General features: G+C 47.3%; 1 protein-coding gene across 6 annotated transcripts in view; it reads left to right on the forward strand.

The window, feature by feature from the left end:
- Positions 1 to 18,995, forward strand: part of gli3 (GLI family zinc finger 3) — a 97,209-nt gene that overhangs the window by 60,879 nt on the left and 17,335 nt on the right. For all 6 annotated transcript variants that reach the window (XM_061804534.1, XM_061804533.1, XM_061804532.1 and 3 more), the window contains 2 exons: positions 14,885 to 15,096; positions 17,590 to 17,751. In XM_061804534.1, the coding sequence (XP_061660518.1) occupies positions 14,885 to 15,096; positions 17,590 to 17,751 (374 nt within the window). The remainder of the gene's footprint in view (positions 1 to 14,884; positions 15,097 to 17,589; positions 17,752 to 18,995) is intronic.

An 18,995-nucleotide genomic window follows, 5' to 3' on the forward strand; every position in this document is an offset into this window, starting at 1 on the left:
GCTAGCGCGGCTGCCGCAAAAAAAAAAAAAAAAAAACACAACGCGCTTGTTTTTCCTCATCCGCCGTCAGTACGCAGCAACGCAATCATATCCTATTACCTTGACGGCCCTAATTGAAACATGTTTATTTATGGCCGCTGCTTTGGGACGAGGCGCGGCCGTTAGCGACGCGGGCTAACGGGCTCCGGCGTTATGAGGCGGGCGGAATTGAATTAAAAGCTCATAAAATGAAATATGCTCCGTATTAGCTGTTTGACACTTAATTTGCCTTTAAATGAGGAGAGGAAACCTGAAATTAACTGTCCTTTGTTTTTCCAGTTCCCTCCCCAAACCCTCGTTCTTACCTTTCCTCTGCGATTAGGCGAGGGGGGGCCCAATTACAGACACGGGCTAATCGTCTCCTGTTGGAACTCTTGAAGAGGGACGCTCCCAATATGCCATTCAATATTAAAGCCAAAGGCTTGGAACGGCGAGTGGATGGGGTGCTCGTTGAAATCCTTTCAGCCGAAACATTCCAACGCATTACAAGACAAGCGCTACGTCGACGTTACTTCTTCTTTTCCTTTCGGCTTGTCCCGTTAGGGGTCGTCGCAGCGTGTCATCTCAGACGAACGCATATTTGTTTGGCACAGTTTTACGCCGGATGCCCTTCCTGACGCAACCCCTCTCCATTTGGTGGGGGGAACCTGGTATTCCCAGGCAGTCTCCCAAGTACTAACCAGGGCCAAACCCGCTTAGCTTCCGAGATCTGACGAGATCGGGCGTTCTCAGGGCAGCATTGCCGTAAACCGCGACGTTGACCAAATATCATGAATTCCAAACATATCTACCGTGGGAAACTTTCAAGCTATTTAGTGTAGGTATTAAATTTAAGGTTAAGTGGTATTGGTAAGGGTAGCTAAGGTTAGGGTTAGGACAGTCTTGTATTCGGTGGTTAAGGTTTTGGGTTGGCAGATTAGGATTAGGTTTTTACGATTTGGTTCAGGTCAGTTTAGTTTGATACAAATTACAGTGGAATCTTGTTTTGTTGTTGTTGTTGTGATTCATCTGTTCGAAAAAGTCTGAATTGGAGAAAAACTGAAGCAAAAATTCTCATAGGAAACAATGTAGAGCCAGTTAATTCATTCCAAAATATGAAGTCCAGCGTAGTCCAGCAAATGAGTCGAACTTATGTTTCCTGTTAGGCAAGGCAACACCACAGTTCTAAAGTCAAAGACAAATCCTCGATTACCAGCGAGAAGTACGGTTTGGTCCTCACTCAGATGTGTTTACAAAGTCAAAATAGCGGAACTGAACTGAAGCGTGCCACTTTTTGTTACTGCATTGGGGCACCAAGGGCAGACTGTACTCTGGTGATGGAGTGTCGCAAGCCAGTGGAAACGTGGCGTTCGAGCGCTTAGATGCGTTTTACAACAACCAGCGGCTGCTTCCTGCTAAAATAAACACGTTAACAGCTGAAGAGCCGACCCGTCCGCGGGGGACCCGGCGCCGCCTGCCACCGCTTTTGTGCCGGGGGGCTGGGGGTCCTCGAACCCGGGGGGCTCCTTTTATCGCCCGACCGCGGTAAACACGGCCAAGCTTCGGCGCCGTCACCTAGCGACCGCGTACAACAATCGCAACTATTCACACAGAGTCAATGATCGGCATCGGAGCTCGGTCAGCGTTCGGGTGGGGGAGACCTGAACCCTCCCCCAACCCTTGTTGTGTGGACGGCAACAACAAAAGCTTCTTATTGACTGAGCAGCCTTTTGACCCAGTGTGGATTTAGGAGATGATTACTCCAAATGAGTCCATTAATGTCGGGGCTCTCAAACCGGGGGTCCGTGAGCCGGAGTTGGGGGCTGCGCTAAATCAGTGATTCCCCAACCAGTGTGCCAATGTGCCCTGAGCGCTCTTCGGGTGTGCCCTATGAAGTTATCCAATTTAACGACATTGCTCAAAAATCATTTATTTCAAAGTATTTTTATTCATCTATTTATGCCGGTCAGGCAAAGTGACAGAGAGAACAAAGAACTGGTCTTGCTATTTGATCTCAGGAGAACTTTTTTCGGACGTTTTTGTTGCTCAGTTGTACCCTGAGATTTTTCAATCGTAAAATTGCTTGCTTCAAGGCAAAATACATCTTTGCTGTGGAAAAAATGCAAATTCTCGCGACTTTGTTCTCGTACCGTTACATATCTGCATTTCGCTAGCCTAATAGCACAGTTGGCCGTGTCAGTTTTTGGAAGTTTTCGGAAAACCTGAAAATGACAAATCTTAGCAAGTACAATGGTATTTCTTTCTTGATTTGAGAACGGTAAGTTAAAAATGACTTTGGCAATTGTGTTATGAGACTAACGATTTGTTATCGTCAGGTTCAGACTTTTATTTTTTTCTCAAAAATCGTTTACTTCCAAAATGTCATAGTTTTCTTCTTTTATTGTCATCGGGATTATGAAGAGAGGAAAAAAAAATCCTCCTTGGACTTCAAAAGTTGAAGCATTTCTTAATTAAAGAACTGCAAAAGCAAATATACTGCAGATATGTTTTTTGTTTTTGTTTTTTTTTGGGTCAAAACATGGTGTTTGCCATCCAAAATAGGCGAAACAGAAAAGGAAGTTATTTTCTGCGAGTCTGGACCGTGCGGGTGTGTGCGCGTTTGTTCAGCTGCGTGAGGGTTTCGAGCAACACACAAGCACGAAGTGGCCACGAAAGACGGGATTGACTTGAGAGCAGAGTAAGGACATTTTTCGGTTTGTGTTGTTTTTGTTCGGGAGGGCTCCCCCTGCAGTTTTCCAGCGTAAATACTTTTTAAAGCTTTTTTTTTTATTTTTGTTTAAAGCCCAAGTGTCGTCCCTATTAGCATAAATAATAAATTTTCACTTCAACATCTATTACAAAAAAATAAATATGAGCGCAGAGCGGGTCATCCACGCGCAAAGTTGCGGAAGTCTCATTCGACGTCCAAGTGGTCGCCATATTGCCCGCATCTCCCGTCCGCGACGTCACCCCTGGACATTCGCCATTGAAAACACGCTGTGGCCCCCACTATGGGAGACGAACACGCCCCTTCAGACGGGGGAGCTCAGAACATCTCACAACCGAGTGAAGTGACCGGGGGCAATATACCCTATCGTTTTGAGCCATATTTAGATGATATGCGGATCAGAAATCAAGGGTAATGTCTTTATCGTTTATGATATATGAAGATTTGGGACAGATTTTTTTTTTTTTTTTTACAAGAATCGTGGCAATTGACACTCTAGATTTGCCTTTGCGGGCCACATAAAATCACGTGGCGGGCCAGATCTGGCCCCCGGGCCTCGGGTTTGACACCAGTGCTTTCAAGCTACCGGAGCGGGCCCGTTGTCACCGAGCGGTAAATTAGCATCGGCTCTCCATTCCGCCGCGACGCATCTTCCCGGCAAGTTTTACTCTTAACTTTCACACGCTACGTCCTCTATTGTGTGCGCCTGTGTGTGTGTTGTGTTGTGTTTTTCAAGGATGTGCGCCTTGTTTTGTTCTTTACATAAACTGTTGTCAGAGCGCCCAATCTGCGCATGGAGGAGCCGCGCGGCGCTTAGCATAAAGAGCGCAGTCTTATCTCGACTACCTCCCCCCCCCTATGCTGCCCCCCTCCTTCCAGATGGGCAGAACGCACAAACACACACGCACACACACATATGCATGCATGGTGGAAAACAATAGAAAGACAAAAGGCACTTGGGTAGTATTTGTTCAAGAAGCTGATTTTTTTTTTTTTTTGTTTGTTTGTCTTGCAACAAATTTGCCTACATTTGTGTGTTTGGGTTATATTTACGATGGTGCACAACCGCGTGCAATTCTTTCAGGGACTTGCACGAATGGTTTGTGTTACCAGAAACTGGAGAAATATCAGGGCAACATTTCAAAAAATATGGAGAAAAAGTCATAAAGTTATGAGGGGGGAAAAAAGTTATGTTTATAATGTATGCTGTACTTGCTCAAATGCTCAAATTTACAATTCTTTTTAGTCCTTCCACATTTGAATTGTTTTCTTTGTAATCTGACATTATTCAATTCAATTTTCACAAAATTTCAATATAATTTATAATTTTCAATTGATATTTTTTCTCGCTCAAAATGAGAACAAATTTGAATGCTTTTGTTTCCTCTGGTAATATCCTGACTTCATTCTTCTAAACTTTTTTTACCTCAATATTCCAAATTATGTCCTGATCACTGCGACTGCAACTTTATTATTGAATTTTTTTTTATATATTTTTATAATTTTGGGAGATTCCTGGACTCCTGCCTAGCATCCCCGCTTCCCCCGCACTCGGGTCCGCCGCGTTGTCTTCAGAACATTCCGATTTGAATAGCGTCTAGACCGAGACAGATTGCGGCCAAGGCGTCATAAATAATCGAGCGGCGTTCGGCAATCGCGCGCGATCATCTCTGTCCAGATAGGGGGCGCTGTCACCGAAACGCCGCCTGCTTCTTCATCTTCCCGCGCGGATGTCCCGGGTCGCCCCCCCCCCCCACCCACCCCCTCCCTTGCTAGTTTCTGCACTTCCTGCGGAGTGGCGGCGCCGGGTTGGGGTACGTTTGAGGGGTTGCGGGGGGGACAGGCGGTCACGCAGTGGCTCTCTTCATGATTAATGGTGTTTATTCTTGACAGAAGCCTCCCTTTATTTATCTGCATTGCAGCCGGGCTGATACTATCAGTCACCTGAATGAAAAATATTCAGTCATACCAATTTTGCAGTATAATTGAGTAGAGTCACTTCCTTTCACTTTCCTCCTCCTCCTCCTCCCCGGCCTCTCCGAGCTCTATCTGGCAGCCTTATCGTCGCCGCGGTAATTTTTCGCACCGCGTTTGTTTGATATGGAGAGGCTGGCTTGAGCCGCTTTTGACATAAAGCCTCTTCAATTTTCACCGTCAGGAAGGGCGAAGGCGGGGTGGGGGGGTGGAGGGAGAGAAAATACAGAAAGTTATGCAGTGCTTGGTGAAAATGTAGGATTTAGAGAGAAAGGAGATAAATATATGGGGCAGATTGAAGCTGCGCTATATCTAGTAGTTATTTTTAAAACAGACATTTCGGGACCCTAAATGGGCCGGCCGGGGCGCCGAGGCGCGATGTTTTTGTTGGCTTTTCAGACGGGGTTGGAGTGGGGAAAAGAGCGGCGCGGTGCAAAAACGCAGTGAGCGCGCAGGTTTGAAGTTCTGGGTTTGAATCTGTGCTTCGGGCCTTCCTGTGTGGAGTTTGCAAGTTCTGTATTTCCCCTTGCGAGCCCGACAAGCGCTGTAGAAAACGGAGGGTTTGATGGGTGGGCGTGTGGTTTGGATGGATGGATTCTCATCATTTATGATTCTATCCCTATAAAATGACATACTTTTCTCCTAAGATTTCACCTCTATTGTTGTAATTTAGCGATTTTACTCCCAGAGAATGATATGACAATTAAAGCAGCAGCCAGCAGCAACATGTGCTAACCGCGTGAATTACTTATTTATTGTGTTCCTCGCCTGTCAACAAACAAAAAAACTGACAAAAGAAAAAAAAAGAAAGTGTCATTTAGCCACATTAATAACATGAATAACGTCCGTCTCTTGTTTGTAGCACATTTAGCGGATTAGCGTTTCTGTGCACCAGTCATTTGTCCCCCAGCAATTCATGTTTGAGGTCTCCATTTACGGCTCTCCCATGGAGCACAATGGAGGTGCGCGTCTGAGAGGACGAGATAACGGCCAGGTGGGGGGTTTGGGGGGGGGGGTGGATTGGTGTCACCTGCACTGCCTTTTTATTACCTTTTACTTTCAACATACGTCTTTTATCCAATGAACAATATGCACATGAGCCCTTGACAACGGGCGCAATCCCGAAATTTACAATGCTAATTCGACCTGGAACTACGTCGTTGACTGATGTCATAACGCTCGAGACAAAACCGTGTCTAACGTAAAAATATTGCTTTCGCGCCGTCTTGTGGCATCTCAGTGCCAAGAACTATGTTGAAATGAGACGAAAGAGAGCTTCATGTAGCAAGGTAATAGCATCGTATAATAACAAAAAGTGTTCTTTGTCACCATCTAGAGGCAATAACATACTCTATTGGGTGGGTGTCAGTGATATCTAGATTCTCACTATTTGTTGCAGGACAGTATAAATTAGTAGATAATGATGAAAATAATTTATTTCCATCTTCGGAAAGTCTGATAGGTAACGCTAACGTATAATGCCGAACGCCAAAGACGAGCTAACGGAAATAGCAACAGTGACTATGAATGGAATTTAGTTGGGTCGAGGGGGCATCTCTGCTTCTCCGTCCTGCTTCTTAATTGCGGTTCGTCTCTCAGCGGAGTTCAGTTGCCGTACAACGTGGCACTCGAGTGAAAGTTGCGCAACTCAAACTTCAAACGCCGCAAAATCCCGCCGCAAGAACGCTCACCGCGCGCGAATGTGACGCGTTCTCGCTCTGCTCGCACAAATGTGGACTTTGCATTAACCTCACATGAGGCCTCCCGACCCGACGGGCCCACTCTGGGGGCCACTTACTGCCGGCGAGGAGAGGAAGGCCGTCATAAATCCGCCCTCTTTTTCCATCCCCTCAGCAGCGCGCGGCGCTTTGATGCGGCGTCTCCGTTCTTCATCTGCTCCAAATTTCGCTCCTTTTACAGCGGCCAAAATGAATTCACAACGCATCGAGCCCGCCGCGCTATCAGATGGGACGTCCAGGACTGCTGACAGCTCAATCTGTGAAAATAACGTGCGAAGAAGCCCGTATCGCACGCTATTTTTTTTTTTTTTTTTTTTGGGGGGGGGGGGGGTGAAAATCAAAAAAAATAAAAACAAAGAAATTCAATTTGCAAAAAGTTGTAGTACACCTCGCAACACTTTCTTTGACTTGGATCGTGTTTTCAATCCATCCATCCATTTTTTTTTCCTGCTTATCCTCACGGGGGTCGCAGGGAGTGCCGAAGCCTATCCCAGCTGTCGACGGGCAGGAGGCGGGGTACACCCTGAACCGGTCACCAGCCAATCGCAGGGCACATGGAGACAAACAGCCGCACTCACAAATCACACCTAGGGGCAATTTAGAGTGTCCAATTGATGTTGAGTGTTTTTGGGGTGTGGGAGGAAACCGGAGTGCCTACCCGGAGAAAAGCCACACAGGCACGGGGAGAACATGCAAACTCCACACAGGTGGGGGTGGGATCGAACCCGGGACCTCAGAACTGTGAGGCCAACGCTTTGCCAGCTGCCCGTGTTTTCAATATTTAGTTATTTATTTTTACGTTATGATTTAACATATTTCTATCTTTATTCATGCTTTTATTATAATTGTTTTGATTTCATCAGAATTGCTTATAGCTATATTTTAGTACAAATGTAAATGAATAAAATCAACACTAATAAATGTAACCAAATACTAAAGCGAAAAATAATTTGAAAAAAGAAAAAAAAACGTTTTTAATTTTTTTTGGGTCATATTTACAGTTACTAGTAAATTTTAATGTATTAAAAATAGCATTAAATCTAAATAAAATAAAGATAAAAATAAAACATGGTTACATAAATATGTTTCTACTAGTATAAAGTTAATACGATGAATAGAAATTGTAAAATAAAGTCAACCAGACCCTAAAATTAAGATAATTTATAAAAATGATATAAAGTGAAAAACGAAATAAAGTAAATGTTATGAAGTAATATTAGCATCTTTTTTTCTGCGCTTGCGGCCAAAACACTTTCTATTTATTTCTCGCGCGCGCCGAGCACTTTTGCGCGTAATCCCGCCCCCCCCCACCCCGTCGCGCTGGCTTCGGCGTTCCGAGCGCGATGATGAAATATGAAGGAGCGCCACTTGACGTTTTATTAGTCCAACAAGACGAATGAAACGGCCGCCGCAAAGTAGGCCGGCCGCTCGCTCCTCCTGCCTTCGCTTGTCCGGCTTCTCCATCCTTCCCCACCAACGCCGGGGAAGTTTGTATTAAGAGCCGGTGATGGATTTCACGCGGGAAAAGGCAACGAAGTGTATTACTCCCGTCTTGTACCAGATTCTTCCCCCCTTTGTTCCCTTTCTCCCTTGCCCCCCCCCCCCTGCTCCTATTCCACCAGCTCGGATCAATCTGAAGGATTACGCGTCTCCGGCGGCGTGTTTGCGCTGTCTTGCGGCGCGCGCTATTGTTTGTGATGAGTCCGGGCCCGAGCGCGCCGCTGCTCGTTGCGCCCGCCCGTTGTGATGCGTCGGACGGCGGGGGAAGGGAGGGGCGGTATCGTGTGGGGTTGAGTCCCGCATCCGCGGCGTTTTCCCCTCACCTGACACGCCTTGTGTGTGGGGGTCAGGGGTTGGGGTTCGAGAGGGTTGCGGTTGTCTTTAGCTGCAGGCGCCGGGGCGGGCCCCCGCGTGGAAGGATCAGACGGCGCTCACTTGGGCAGAAAAAGAAAGATGGATGCGCTTCCTTCCTGTTTTTGTTGTCCAGTGGCCCGCTAGCCCGGGGCGAGCCGCAGGAAGTCCAAACACTGACAGCTAATTCCACCGCCGCTTATACTCTCACCTTCCCATCACCTGTAAACACAATAACAACAACAATGGTACTTGCTAGACTTGAGCCAAAAAGTCGACATATATATTGAACGCGGGGGGTGGGGGGTGGGGGGGGGGCGTTCCAGACCTACCCGTAATATAGAGAAAACCCAAACAAACACTTTTTTTTTAATAGTTGCAAACACTTTCAACGAATTGAAACACATCCTAGTTTCTAGTACTTTCCTGTACTCTATACTATACGAGTATTTCTGAGTCTGCCTCTTCCCGCTAACAAACAAAGCTTTAGTCACTCTCTGTAGAAGTTTACGATAAAACGGACACAACCACCAAAGTGCAATTTAATATGATTTTACAGTCAAACACCAAAAATGTTCACCCAAGCCAGATAACTTTGGCTAATGGATGTCTGTTAGGTCATTGCTGAGAAATGCCATAGCAGAGCTAACAGAAACTAGCACAGATTATTTGTCCGTCCGACCATCCATTCTCTTTGCCGCTTATCCTCACCAGGGTCGCGGGGAGTGATGGAGCCTAGCCCAGCGGTCGCCGGGCAGGAGGCGGGGTACACCCTCAACTGCTCGCCAGCTAATCGCAGGGCACATCGAGACAAACAGCCCCACTCATAATCACACCTCGGGGCAATTTAGATTGTCCAATTAATGTTGCATGTTTTCGCGATGTGGGAGGAAACCCACGTAGGCACAGGGAGAACATGCAAACTCCACACAGGCGGGGTTGGGATTGAACGCGGGTCCTCAGAACTGTGGGGCCAAAGCTTTACAAGCTGATCCACCATGGCGCCCCAGAAAGATTAATGATTGTCAAAAAAACAAAAAAAAAACCTGCTACTTTATCAGTATGTGTGTGTTATCTTAATGTTCAGATCACCTGTCAACCTTAAAAACACTTACAGGTAACAAAACACGCTTTTAAAACGTCTCATAAAAAGTACGGCATCGCTTTGAGGCAGTCAAAAGAAGAATCACTTGCGCAGTTCCCCACATTAGAGGCGCCGCGTGCTCGCTTCATGATGCCTTTTAACACAAACGGAGCAGCAACACGTAGAAAAATACTCACAGGGATATATTGTCTCTGCTCTATAGAAACAAAGACAATTACTAAACGATACTGCAAAAGCTGCGCGAAATAAATCACGTGACCCGCTATGGCGCCCCCTGGTGGGACAGGCTTGGCATTGCAACACTGTAAACTCTTCAAAGTGGAAACTTCCATTCGCAGCTTGTAAAAAAGAGGGGTGGGAAAAAAATGCGGTTTGTTCCCTGATTCCTTTGATAGTACCAGGGAGGGGGAAAGCAGGCATTTGGTGTAATTTCTCTTTCATGTTTCCTCAGCAGATGTGTTTTGTTCTTATCTCGCTGGCAGAAATGAGCTTTGATTGCAGCACGGAAAAACGGCTCAGAAACGTGAACTCGAAACTGGAATGGGAGTCCGTAGAGTGCACAGACCTGCGCCGAGGCCTGACGAGCCCTTGTAATGGATGATAGATACGCGCTTCCTCAAAATATCGGCATTTTGTCACAAAATTCATGCATTATTCACTGAAAGGGCGCATCATCCAAAGTTGCACTAAAATCAAATTAAATACCGTTGTTAGTGCAAAAATTGTGTCAGATCTCATAAAAAAAAAAAAGGGGGGGGGAAATGACGTGATGGCATAGCCTGCAAAATAGAGAAAAAAAACCCAGAAACATGGCGCAGATGTCGAAAGATTGCCAGAGGAAAAGAAGTGACGCAAAAATTATGTCATACATGGCCTGGGAGGAATATTAAAAGTTAAAAGCACAATGGGGCACGGCTTGTGAGAAAGGTCAAAAGGTTGCTTGGTTTAGGAGCCCAGGTTGCACGTAGACCTTTTAAATTTGCTGGCGTCATTGATCTAATCACCATCAGAAAAGGGCGTCTCGCAGGGCTCAATTATAGGACCCTTTCTCTTCCCATTCTATGTGACAAATATGAATTACATGGGTGTGCTCAGCTGCAAAGCATCGGCCATTCACCCCGTGCCTGTGTGGGTTTTCTCCGGGCACTCCGGTTTCCTCCCACATCCCAAAAACACGCAACGTTAATTGGACACTCTAAATTGCCCATCGGTGTGATTCTGAGTGCGACTGTTTGTCTCTATGTGCTCTGCGATTGGCTGGCAAACAGTTCAGGGTGCACCCCGCCTCGCTCCAGGACTCCCTGCGACCCTCGTGAGGATAAGCGGCAAAGAAATTGGATGTTTGGACGGACAAATCATCTGTGCTAGATTCTGTTACCTCTGCTATGGCATTTCTCGTTTTATATGACCGATGACCCGACAGACTTTCAGTAGGCAAAGTTATCTGGCTTGGGTGAACATTTTGGTGTTTGACTGTGCAATTATATTAAAAAAAAAAAATTATGGATGGATGGATGAATTACATGAAGAGGCCATGTCACAACATGGCCCAGACGTTTATAATAAGATCACATGAAAACAAATCAAAACGTGGAAATGATGTTTGCGGGATGGCCGGAAGAATGTGGAACAATCACGTGAAGGAAGACAGGAGTGCGGAAAAAATGTCAGCCAAATTTTTCAAAAAGAGAAGCCATGTTGCAGAAACGATGTCATGACACGACATCCCAAAAACAACACAGAATTTATTAATGAGTCTCCAATCAGGTTTCCGGAGGCCTCTTGTGACCTGATGGTGCGGTTTTTTGGGGAATGTCTGGCACTCCTCCAAAAGAGTCCCCCGCCGATCGGGAATCCCGCTTGACGGAACGCCGAACAGAAAAACCGGACCCGCCCCCCACAATCACCCGAAGCCTTTGAAGTTGGGTGGCAGGTGTCTCCACTATTGCGGGGCGCATATTTCAACTGGGTGCCCGGCAACTTCCCCGGGACCTCGGCCGGTCCGGAGACAAATGAAGGAAGAAGCTCAATTTTACGCTTTAGCGTAAGGAGGGTAAGGACCAAGGAGCAAGGGGGGGGGACGCTAGCACTAAACCAAACGACGTACCGGTCTCTTGACTTCACTCACAAAGGCCACGCTTCAAAAAAACATTCCCTGTTCCAGTTCTGAAAATACATCGCCGACCTCAAATTTGATCTCTCAACCCAAAGAAAAAGTCAACACAAAACAACAGTTTGTATCTCCAAAATCCCCGTAAGTTGGGCCAGTACACATCAAGGTGCCACTGTTGTTTCTTTTCGGCGTGGCCGTTCCACGTCGAGGTATTCGGGCTCGCTTCCTGTTGTTGCAGACCGCTGTGTCAACACCGGGCCGGCCCGGTCCGGCCGCCGCCGCCACAATGATACCTTCAGTGGCCGAATGAAGCCGTCAAGCGAACGTCACTCGACGCGCCCAACAAAAACCGTCAAGCGTTGACGTGACCTCGCTCCCCAAACAAAAGCCGAATCTAGCTCGGGTGGTGTTTGAAAATAAGGGGAAAAAAAAACAAAACCGAAAAACCTCAAACATCTCACGGCGGCATATTTATACCCCGGCACATGCTCAGTCGTGCAGGAGTGGGAATAAAACAACATCCTGTGGCCGCCCCGCGTGTTAACATGCCATGTCGTAAAAGACGCCGCTTTGAGCCGCGGGGAAGGAAATGGATTCCACATGTGCGTTACTAACTCTTTCCTTGCGCGCCGTCGCCGAGACATCATCGGGGGGCTCCGGGCCGTGTATAAATCCTGATGAAGGTGTGGGAAAACTTGACACGCATTCCTGATGTCGGCTCGGTCGAATACACCCCACTGGACAAATGATTAGGGAGACCTTTGGCGGCGGCACGGCACGGGACGGGCTAAACCGAGTAACTGATGGCATGACTGCGGCGCTGATGTGGAAGCAGAAATCCACAGCCGTGCCCACAGCGAGATGGCAGGATTCAACTTGGCAGCAGGTCGTGAACAGTTTTTGCTGTCTTTTATGCTGTAAAAATCAACATAACGCAAAGGGAATTCCGTGCATATTTAAGCAAACCACATGCAGTAGCGCGCGTCTGCTAGCTTAATGGTAACAACCAATGCAAAAGACCACAGAGGGGCTAACGAAACTAGCATCAGTGTTTCGGTAACCCTTTTATTCCCTTAAAGGTCCACTGTCATGAAATGGATGATTTTTAGTATGCTATTAATGAAAAGCCGGTATGGACCCAGCCATCTTTTCCTGATTTTGACGTATACAGCTTTTTGTAACTCCCGCCATGAAAATCCTCTCGAGGGATTTGTTTTCGGGAAGAAGCGGGAAGTGACGTACAGGGCGGTAGCGCAACCAAGCGGTCTCGTCTGTTTATACTAGTTTTACCCGCTGGAAAGGTAGCTCGTTGTTCCTTCGCGTTAGGGTTAGCCAAAATGCCGGCTCGTTGTATTGCTGGATTTTGTGCGAACACTCGGGAGGATGGATTTAACCTTCATAAATTTCGAAGAGACCCGGGTCGTCGTGAAAAATGGATTGCACAGGCGCAAAGGACGAGAGCTTTGTGGGTTCCAAATGACAGGCAGGTGTGTATACAGCTACTAAAAAAAAAAAACAATAGGTAGGGAGGGAGGGGCGTAGTCCGTAAATCAGGGATGCTAAATGTGCTAAATCCGCGCGGAGGCGGTTTGGCCGTGATCCGCATATCATCTAAATATGGCTCGAAACGATAGGGTAATAATGGCCCGGTTGTGCGATGTTCTGAGCTTCCGTCTCAGAAGGGGCGTGTTCGTCTCCCATAGTAGGATGCACGGCGTGTTTTCATTGGCGAATGTCCGAGGTGACATCACGGGCAGGAGACTCATTCCAATATGGCGACCACTTGGATGTCGTAGAATGACACTTCCGCAACTTTGCGCACGGATGACGCGCTCTCCGCTCATCTTTATTTTTTCGTATAGACATTGAAGTGAATAATATTACACGTGTTTTTCATTACAATACCTATTTTAGAATGTTTATAGGGATGACACTTGAACAGAACAGAGCATACAACAATACACACAAGTTATCTCCTGCCAAAAACCAAAACTCGAATACGACGGCATTTTACTAGGTTTAGAAGAGATATTCTTCTTAGTTTTATTTAATATATAATTGATATATGTCAGCGGGTGTCGAAGTATGAAATCGTGATGCAAAAACTTTTCATTCTTGACGTTGTTTAATTAGGCTATTACTCTATGTTTTCTTAAGTGTGTACATTCGAGCGCAATTTTTCCTCTGTAGAAATCACGTTACAAACATTTTTGGGTCTGGTTTTTTTTCGGGGGGGTGGGGGGGGTTAAAAGTTTAATGACGACATTTGTATTCATTTTAATAGGGAAGGTTTATCAGCTAAGGTGCAACTGCAAGTTGTTTTTCAAACAAATCTTACCTTGCTCAAGAGGTAATAATTAGCTTTATAGCGCTTATAAAAGCACAACAGATCAAAGTAAAAGTGTGTATCTTTTTTTTGTTTGTTTTTGGATGTGTGTGTGAGACGTGTCATCGCACCGACACCCCGGCAGAGCCTTTGGGCTAATTAAAGAATGGCGCCGTTAGCGGTGTGTGTACAAGTGTGTATGTGAGCTTTAATAACGTGCGCAGGGCTCATTATTGGCCCCCGGCCTGAGCGCTTTCATTAGTTGCAGAGCGGAGGGCCGACGGGGGGGGGGGGGGGCGGCGGAGGTCGTAATTGGGCTGTTCCGCTACCCCCACCCCACCCCACCATTTTCCCCACTCCGAGGCTCAAGGTCACGCGGCGAGGCAGATTCTTCGGCCGGGTCTCGCAAGTCGCTCCCCATCCGTCCTCATCCTGGCTCCCTCCCGGGGGTCTTTTTTTTTTTTTTGTGTGTGTGTGTCGCAGCGCGCGGGGTCCACCGGGAGGAGGAAGACCGAGATGCGGAAGGGGCTAATTCGGTCTAATCTCTCGGCCGGTTTACTGTGCGCCTGATATGTGGATTTCTCCCCATCCTCGGGTGGGGTGGGGGGTGGGGAGGCCTTTGTGATGAAGGCCGTCATTATGAAGTTTCCTACCCCTCCTAGCCAATTACAAGAATGGAGACGGTGCGAGGGGGGGCTTTTTTTTGTCCACTTTTATTTCCACGCATGAAAAAGATGAAGGAAATCAGTTCGCACGTTCCATTTGAAAGAACGAGCAGCGCCGCCGCCGTCGAGGCTCGCTTTGATCCCGCCGATCGTCGACGTTCCTTTCGAATGACGTTTTGAATTTTATCAGAACGGTCCATTGGCAAGTCGGGCTCGAACCTCCCCCGGATGCTTATTCTGTCACCATTGACTTCAAATCCTTATTATCGTGTTTGTTGGTTCGATCCCGTTTCCGTTTTCACTGACTTTTGTTTCAGGATCGACCCGTTAAGCGATTTAATCCGGTTCTGCCGTCCTTCCCGCAGGCCCCCGGCGCTGGCGGGCAGCCCGGCCTTCTCGGACATCTCCCTCATCCGCATCTCGCCGCAGCGGAACCCGTCGGTGGGGGCCGAGTCCCCCTTCCACCCTTCGCACCCGTACATCAACCCCTACGTGGACTACCTCCGGTCCCTGCAGCCCCTCGCCAGCCCCTCCATCTCGGTGCTGTCGGCCACCCGAGGCCTCAGCCCGGCTGACGGTGAGCGCCTTGGTTTATTTATTTCACTTGAAAAAATAAATAAATAAAAACTATAAGAATTCCTCCTATTGATTAATGAGCTTCGATCGTGACCTTCCTGATTGACGGGATCGGTCTAGTTCCTGGAAAATCTGAGGCAAGCAGATCCATCTCCATCTCGGGGGGGGGGGGCGCTAATCCTTTTCAATTGTGAGTCATGCCCAAGACCGCCAGGGTCACTTACTGTTCCACCCTAGCGAGGGGGGGTCAGGGCGGGGTCAAGCTCACAGTAGGGGGTGGGTGGAACTCCTTAATCGGGTTTTGATGAAAAGATGATTAGATTTGATAGACGTCATGTTTGGATTTGTCACGACGAGGGGGGGGGGGCGGAACCTTGAGTCACACGTCAACGCTGTGAATTCATTTATTTTTAATTCATTTTGTTACTTTTAATCTGATCTGCTTGTGTGAAAGTAGGAGAGTCAGAGAAGTCCGACGAGCAGGAGTCCACCAAGGTGTTTTTGGATTGTCATAATTTAGCTACATTTAGCAAAGGTTTGAACCGAGAAACTCACGACTGTGGGCCGGACGCGCTAACCGCTCGTCGTGCGGGCCGATTGTCAAACGACGCTGATAACGAATTGCCGTCACTCTTTAGTGCAGTCATTCAAAGCGTGGTACGGTAGCGCTCTCTAGTGGTAAGCAGAAGACTCACTCAAATACAAATAAATGCATTTCAAACATGAAATATACCGTAATTTTCCGGCCTATAAGCCGCGACCTTTTTCACACGCGTTCAACCCTGCGGTTTATACGGTGATGCGGCTAATTTGTCCATTTTTTTTTTGTAACTGCCGCAAGGGGGCACCCTAGCAGAAAAGGCAAGAGCGAGACCGGTGGAATATATGTGCCGAGGAAGTGATTTTTACCGGTCCGGCTCTGTTAGCACTGCGCTAGTGTCTTACTGCCGTGTCTCAGTGGTTTTTACTAGTATGTTTTCTGTTTTAAACTGTTAGCACGGCGGGAGCATTAGCATGAGCACAACAGCGAGTCGCCTTCTGATCGGACGCTAAAAATGAGCGTTCGCGCGGCGATGAATGAATTAGCGGCGTCTAACGCGGCCTCAAAAGCGGGCGGGATCCTCCGCTCCCTCGCCGCGTCTTCCGACGCCGAAGAACGCAGAGCGCCACGCGCACGCAGGCGATGCCCCCGGGATCGCACTGCCAATGCCAGCGTTTCTGATTTAGAAAGCCAAGCAAAGCTCTTCTTCTTCTTCTTCTTCTTCTTCTTCTTCTTCTTCTTCTTCTTTTTCCTCCGTCTTCTGCGTATGAATGGGCCACATTACGGCTCAATGCAAATGCAAAGCTCGGGCGGAACGGCCCAGACAATCGGCAAACTCCCCACTTCCACCAGGGATATAATACCCAGATCAAATTAATTTAGCATCTTTTTTGGTTCCCCACCCCCATCATTCAGCCAATCGCACGCAGGAAATCTCCTCATCCAGTCTTTTCTGGAGCGGGGGGAGGTTGCTGAACTCTGTGGTTCTGAACGCGTTCCATATTGGCATCCAAATGCCGCCATCTTTTTTTGCCCGTTGCATAAGGAAAACCCACCAGCGCCAGATGTTTATTTTTAGGCGACGGTTCAAGGACTCCGGCGAAACGAGGGGGAATGACTCGGAAAATGAGTGGGAGGGCGGCGGCGGCGCGGAACCGAGGCGGGATATCCACCGTCGGTGTGTGCGCCACATCCAGCCGGGCAGATTTAGGCCTTTTGTTTCCTTCCGTCGGCGCCGAGCGTTTAAGGAAGGAGGTTGCCTATCTGCGCGCGGCAGATACGAGAAACGCGTGCCAACGTGCGTTTGTTTGTCACGAATAGCAAGAAAGTCGACGGGTCAGTTTGACCCGGGGATGTGTTTAAGGTTCCAAAAGTGTGACAAATGTGGGGGGGGGGGGGGGGGGTTCTGCTTCTGAACTCAATTTCAATCACCATTTAGTTGCATTACCTCTCACAATACGTAAATAATAATAGCATCAATTCTTGTGTTAAGATGTGGGTCAAATTGACCCGAGTTAAGCAAACACAGTTTATGTGCCATCAACACAAAATGGAATTTGCTATTTATGGCGTTGTCATATTATTTTGTATTTAAGTGTCATATTTGCAATTAAGCGGAACGAGACGGAATTAAAAATGAGACGTGGACAATGTTAATTGTTGTTTTTCTGAAGTGTGGTTTAACATGGCCTCGGGTCAGTTTGACCCCTGGCTTGTTCCTGACAAACAAATCTAATAAAATCATTGGATAAACAAAACTGGTGGTGCAGTTAAATTCGAGAACCCCAAACTACTTTACTTCACTTTTTTGCTTCCCCTAACTCGAAACCGGGTCCGTTTGACCCGCAGCGTAACAAGATGGCACAGAAATGTATCAGATCATCTGTCATTTTTTTTTTTTTCAAGTGCTCGAACGCAGATTCGGATGCAATTTCAAGTTGTGCTGTGCCTCAGCCCCCCACGCAGGCCTGACGCCCTCCGAGTACTACCACCAGATGGCCCTGCTGGCGGGCCACCGCAGTCCCTACTCGGCCGACCTGCTGCCCTCCGTGGCCGCCTCGGCCGGCTCGGGGGCCGCCGGCGCCCTGCACATGGAGTACCTGCAGGCCATGGACAGTAAGTGACAACACCATGCAGTACATTTTGCATTTTGCTTGGATTTGGACTCAGAAACTTTTTTTTTTTTTTTTTTGTAAAATTCATCAGTACAGCGAGTCTGCAGAGCCTTCAAATGTCTAAAATTAAACTAAACTAAAATTTGTAAAAAACATTCCGTGATTATGGGGCGATCATACAATGTGAAGAAATAGATCGGGCAAAGTACATCATTCTTTATTGATTCTGTCGTGTCATTATCCAAGCCGCTTATCCTCACAAGGGTTGCGGGAATGCTATCCACCAAAGGCAGGCGCGTGTACCGCTACGCCATCAGTGATTCGTCTTTATTCTGATTTTGTTCACAAAACTGGTAAATAATTTTTTCTTTTTTTTTTTTTTAAGCCAAACATCCGATAAATGGTTGCTTATGTGCTTTAGGGCCAGGCAGCGGCCGGGCCACCGGCGTGAGGTGTTTTTGCGCGGAGCGCACCTGCCGCCGCCGTACGCGGCGCCATCAGCTCCGCTTGTGGCGGCACGATTTAGTAAATGAGCCACCGTCTTTGGGGACTTATGCTAATGAGGTATTTTAAAGTGTAAAGAGGAAACGGGGCGAGGTCAAAGCGCCCTGGCCCGGGCTCGCTTTTGATGGGAGAGCGGACGGCGCGCCGACAAACTCATTAAAAGTTGGGCGAGTTGCGCGGCCATCGGGAAATTAATTGCTCTTAAGCGGGAATCGGAGTGTCCCGCCATTCATCACGGGGGGATCCTTTCTTCTTTGTCACTTTTTAAGATTAATGGAGTGAAACAAAACAATTAGTGGCACGTTTAAGTGGGGATGCGCTGCTCTTTACTTAAAACTGGCCTGTGATCCTCGCCGCTCATAACTCATCTCAAATTTCAAACAAAACGCTCTTCATCGGGAGGCTTTCCGAGCTAATCGGGGCTACAGCGACTATTTGAGCGTAATTACCTTCGCTGCGAGCCGCGCTAAGGAAACAATGGGCCCGTTAGCCTCGTCATGCTTTTTCGCAGGCTTTTGTCTACGTTCTTACTGGCTAATTAGTGTCAAAACATTTATTATATCACTATATTAGGTCTGGATTTATTTCCCATTTTCTCAACTATTATCGCCTCCTTATTTTAATCATCCCAAGTAAGTGTTTGAACTTAATTTGGTACCCAATTAGTCAGCGGAATATGTGACCACGCAAACAAATAGACATTGTCCTAAATATAATTATTGTATCAAAAGGGGGTACGTT

The sequence above is a fragment of the Syngnathoides biaculeatus genome, chromosome 19 (genome assembly GCF_019802595.1).
Source record: "Syngnathoides biaculeatus isolate LvHL_M chromosome 19, ASM1980259v1, whole genome shotgun sequence".
Classification (NCBI taxonomy): domain Eukaryota; kingdom Metazoa; phylum Chordata; class Actinopteri; order Syngnathiformes; family Syngnathidae; genus Syngnathoides; species Syngnathoides biaculeatus.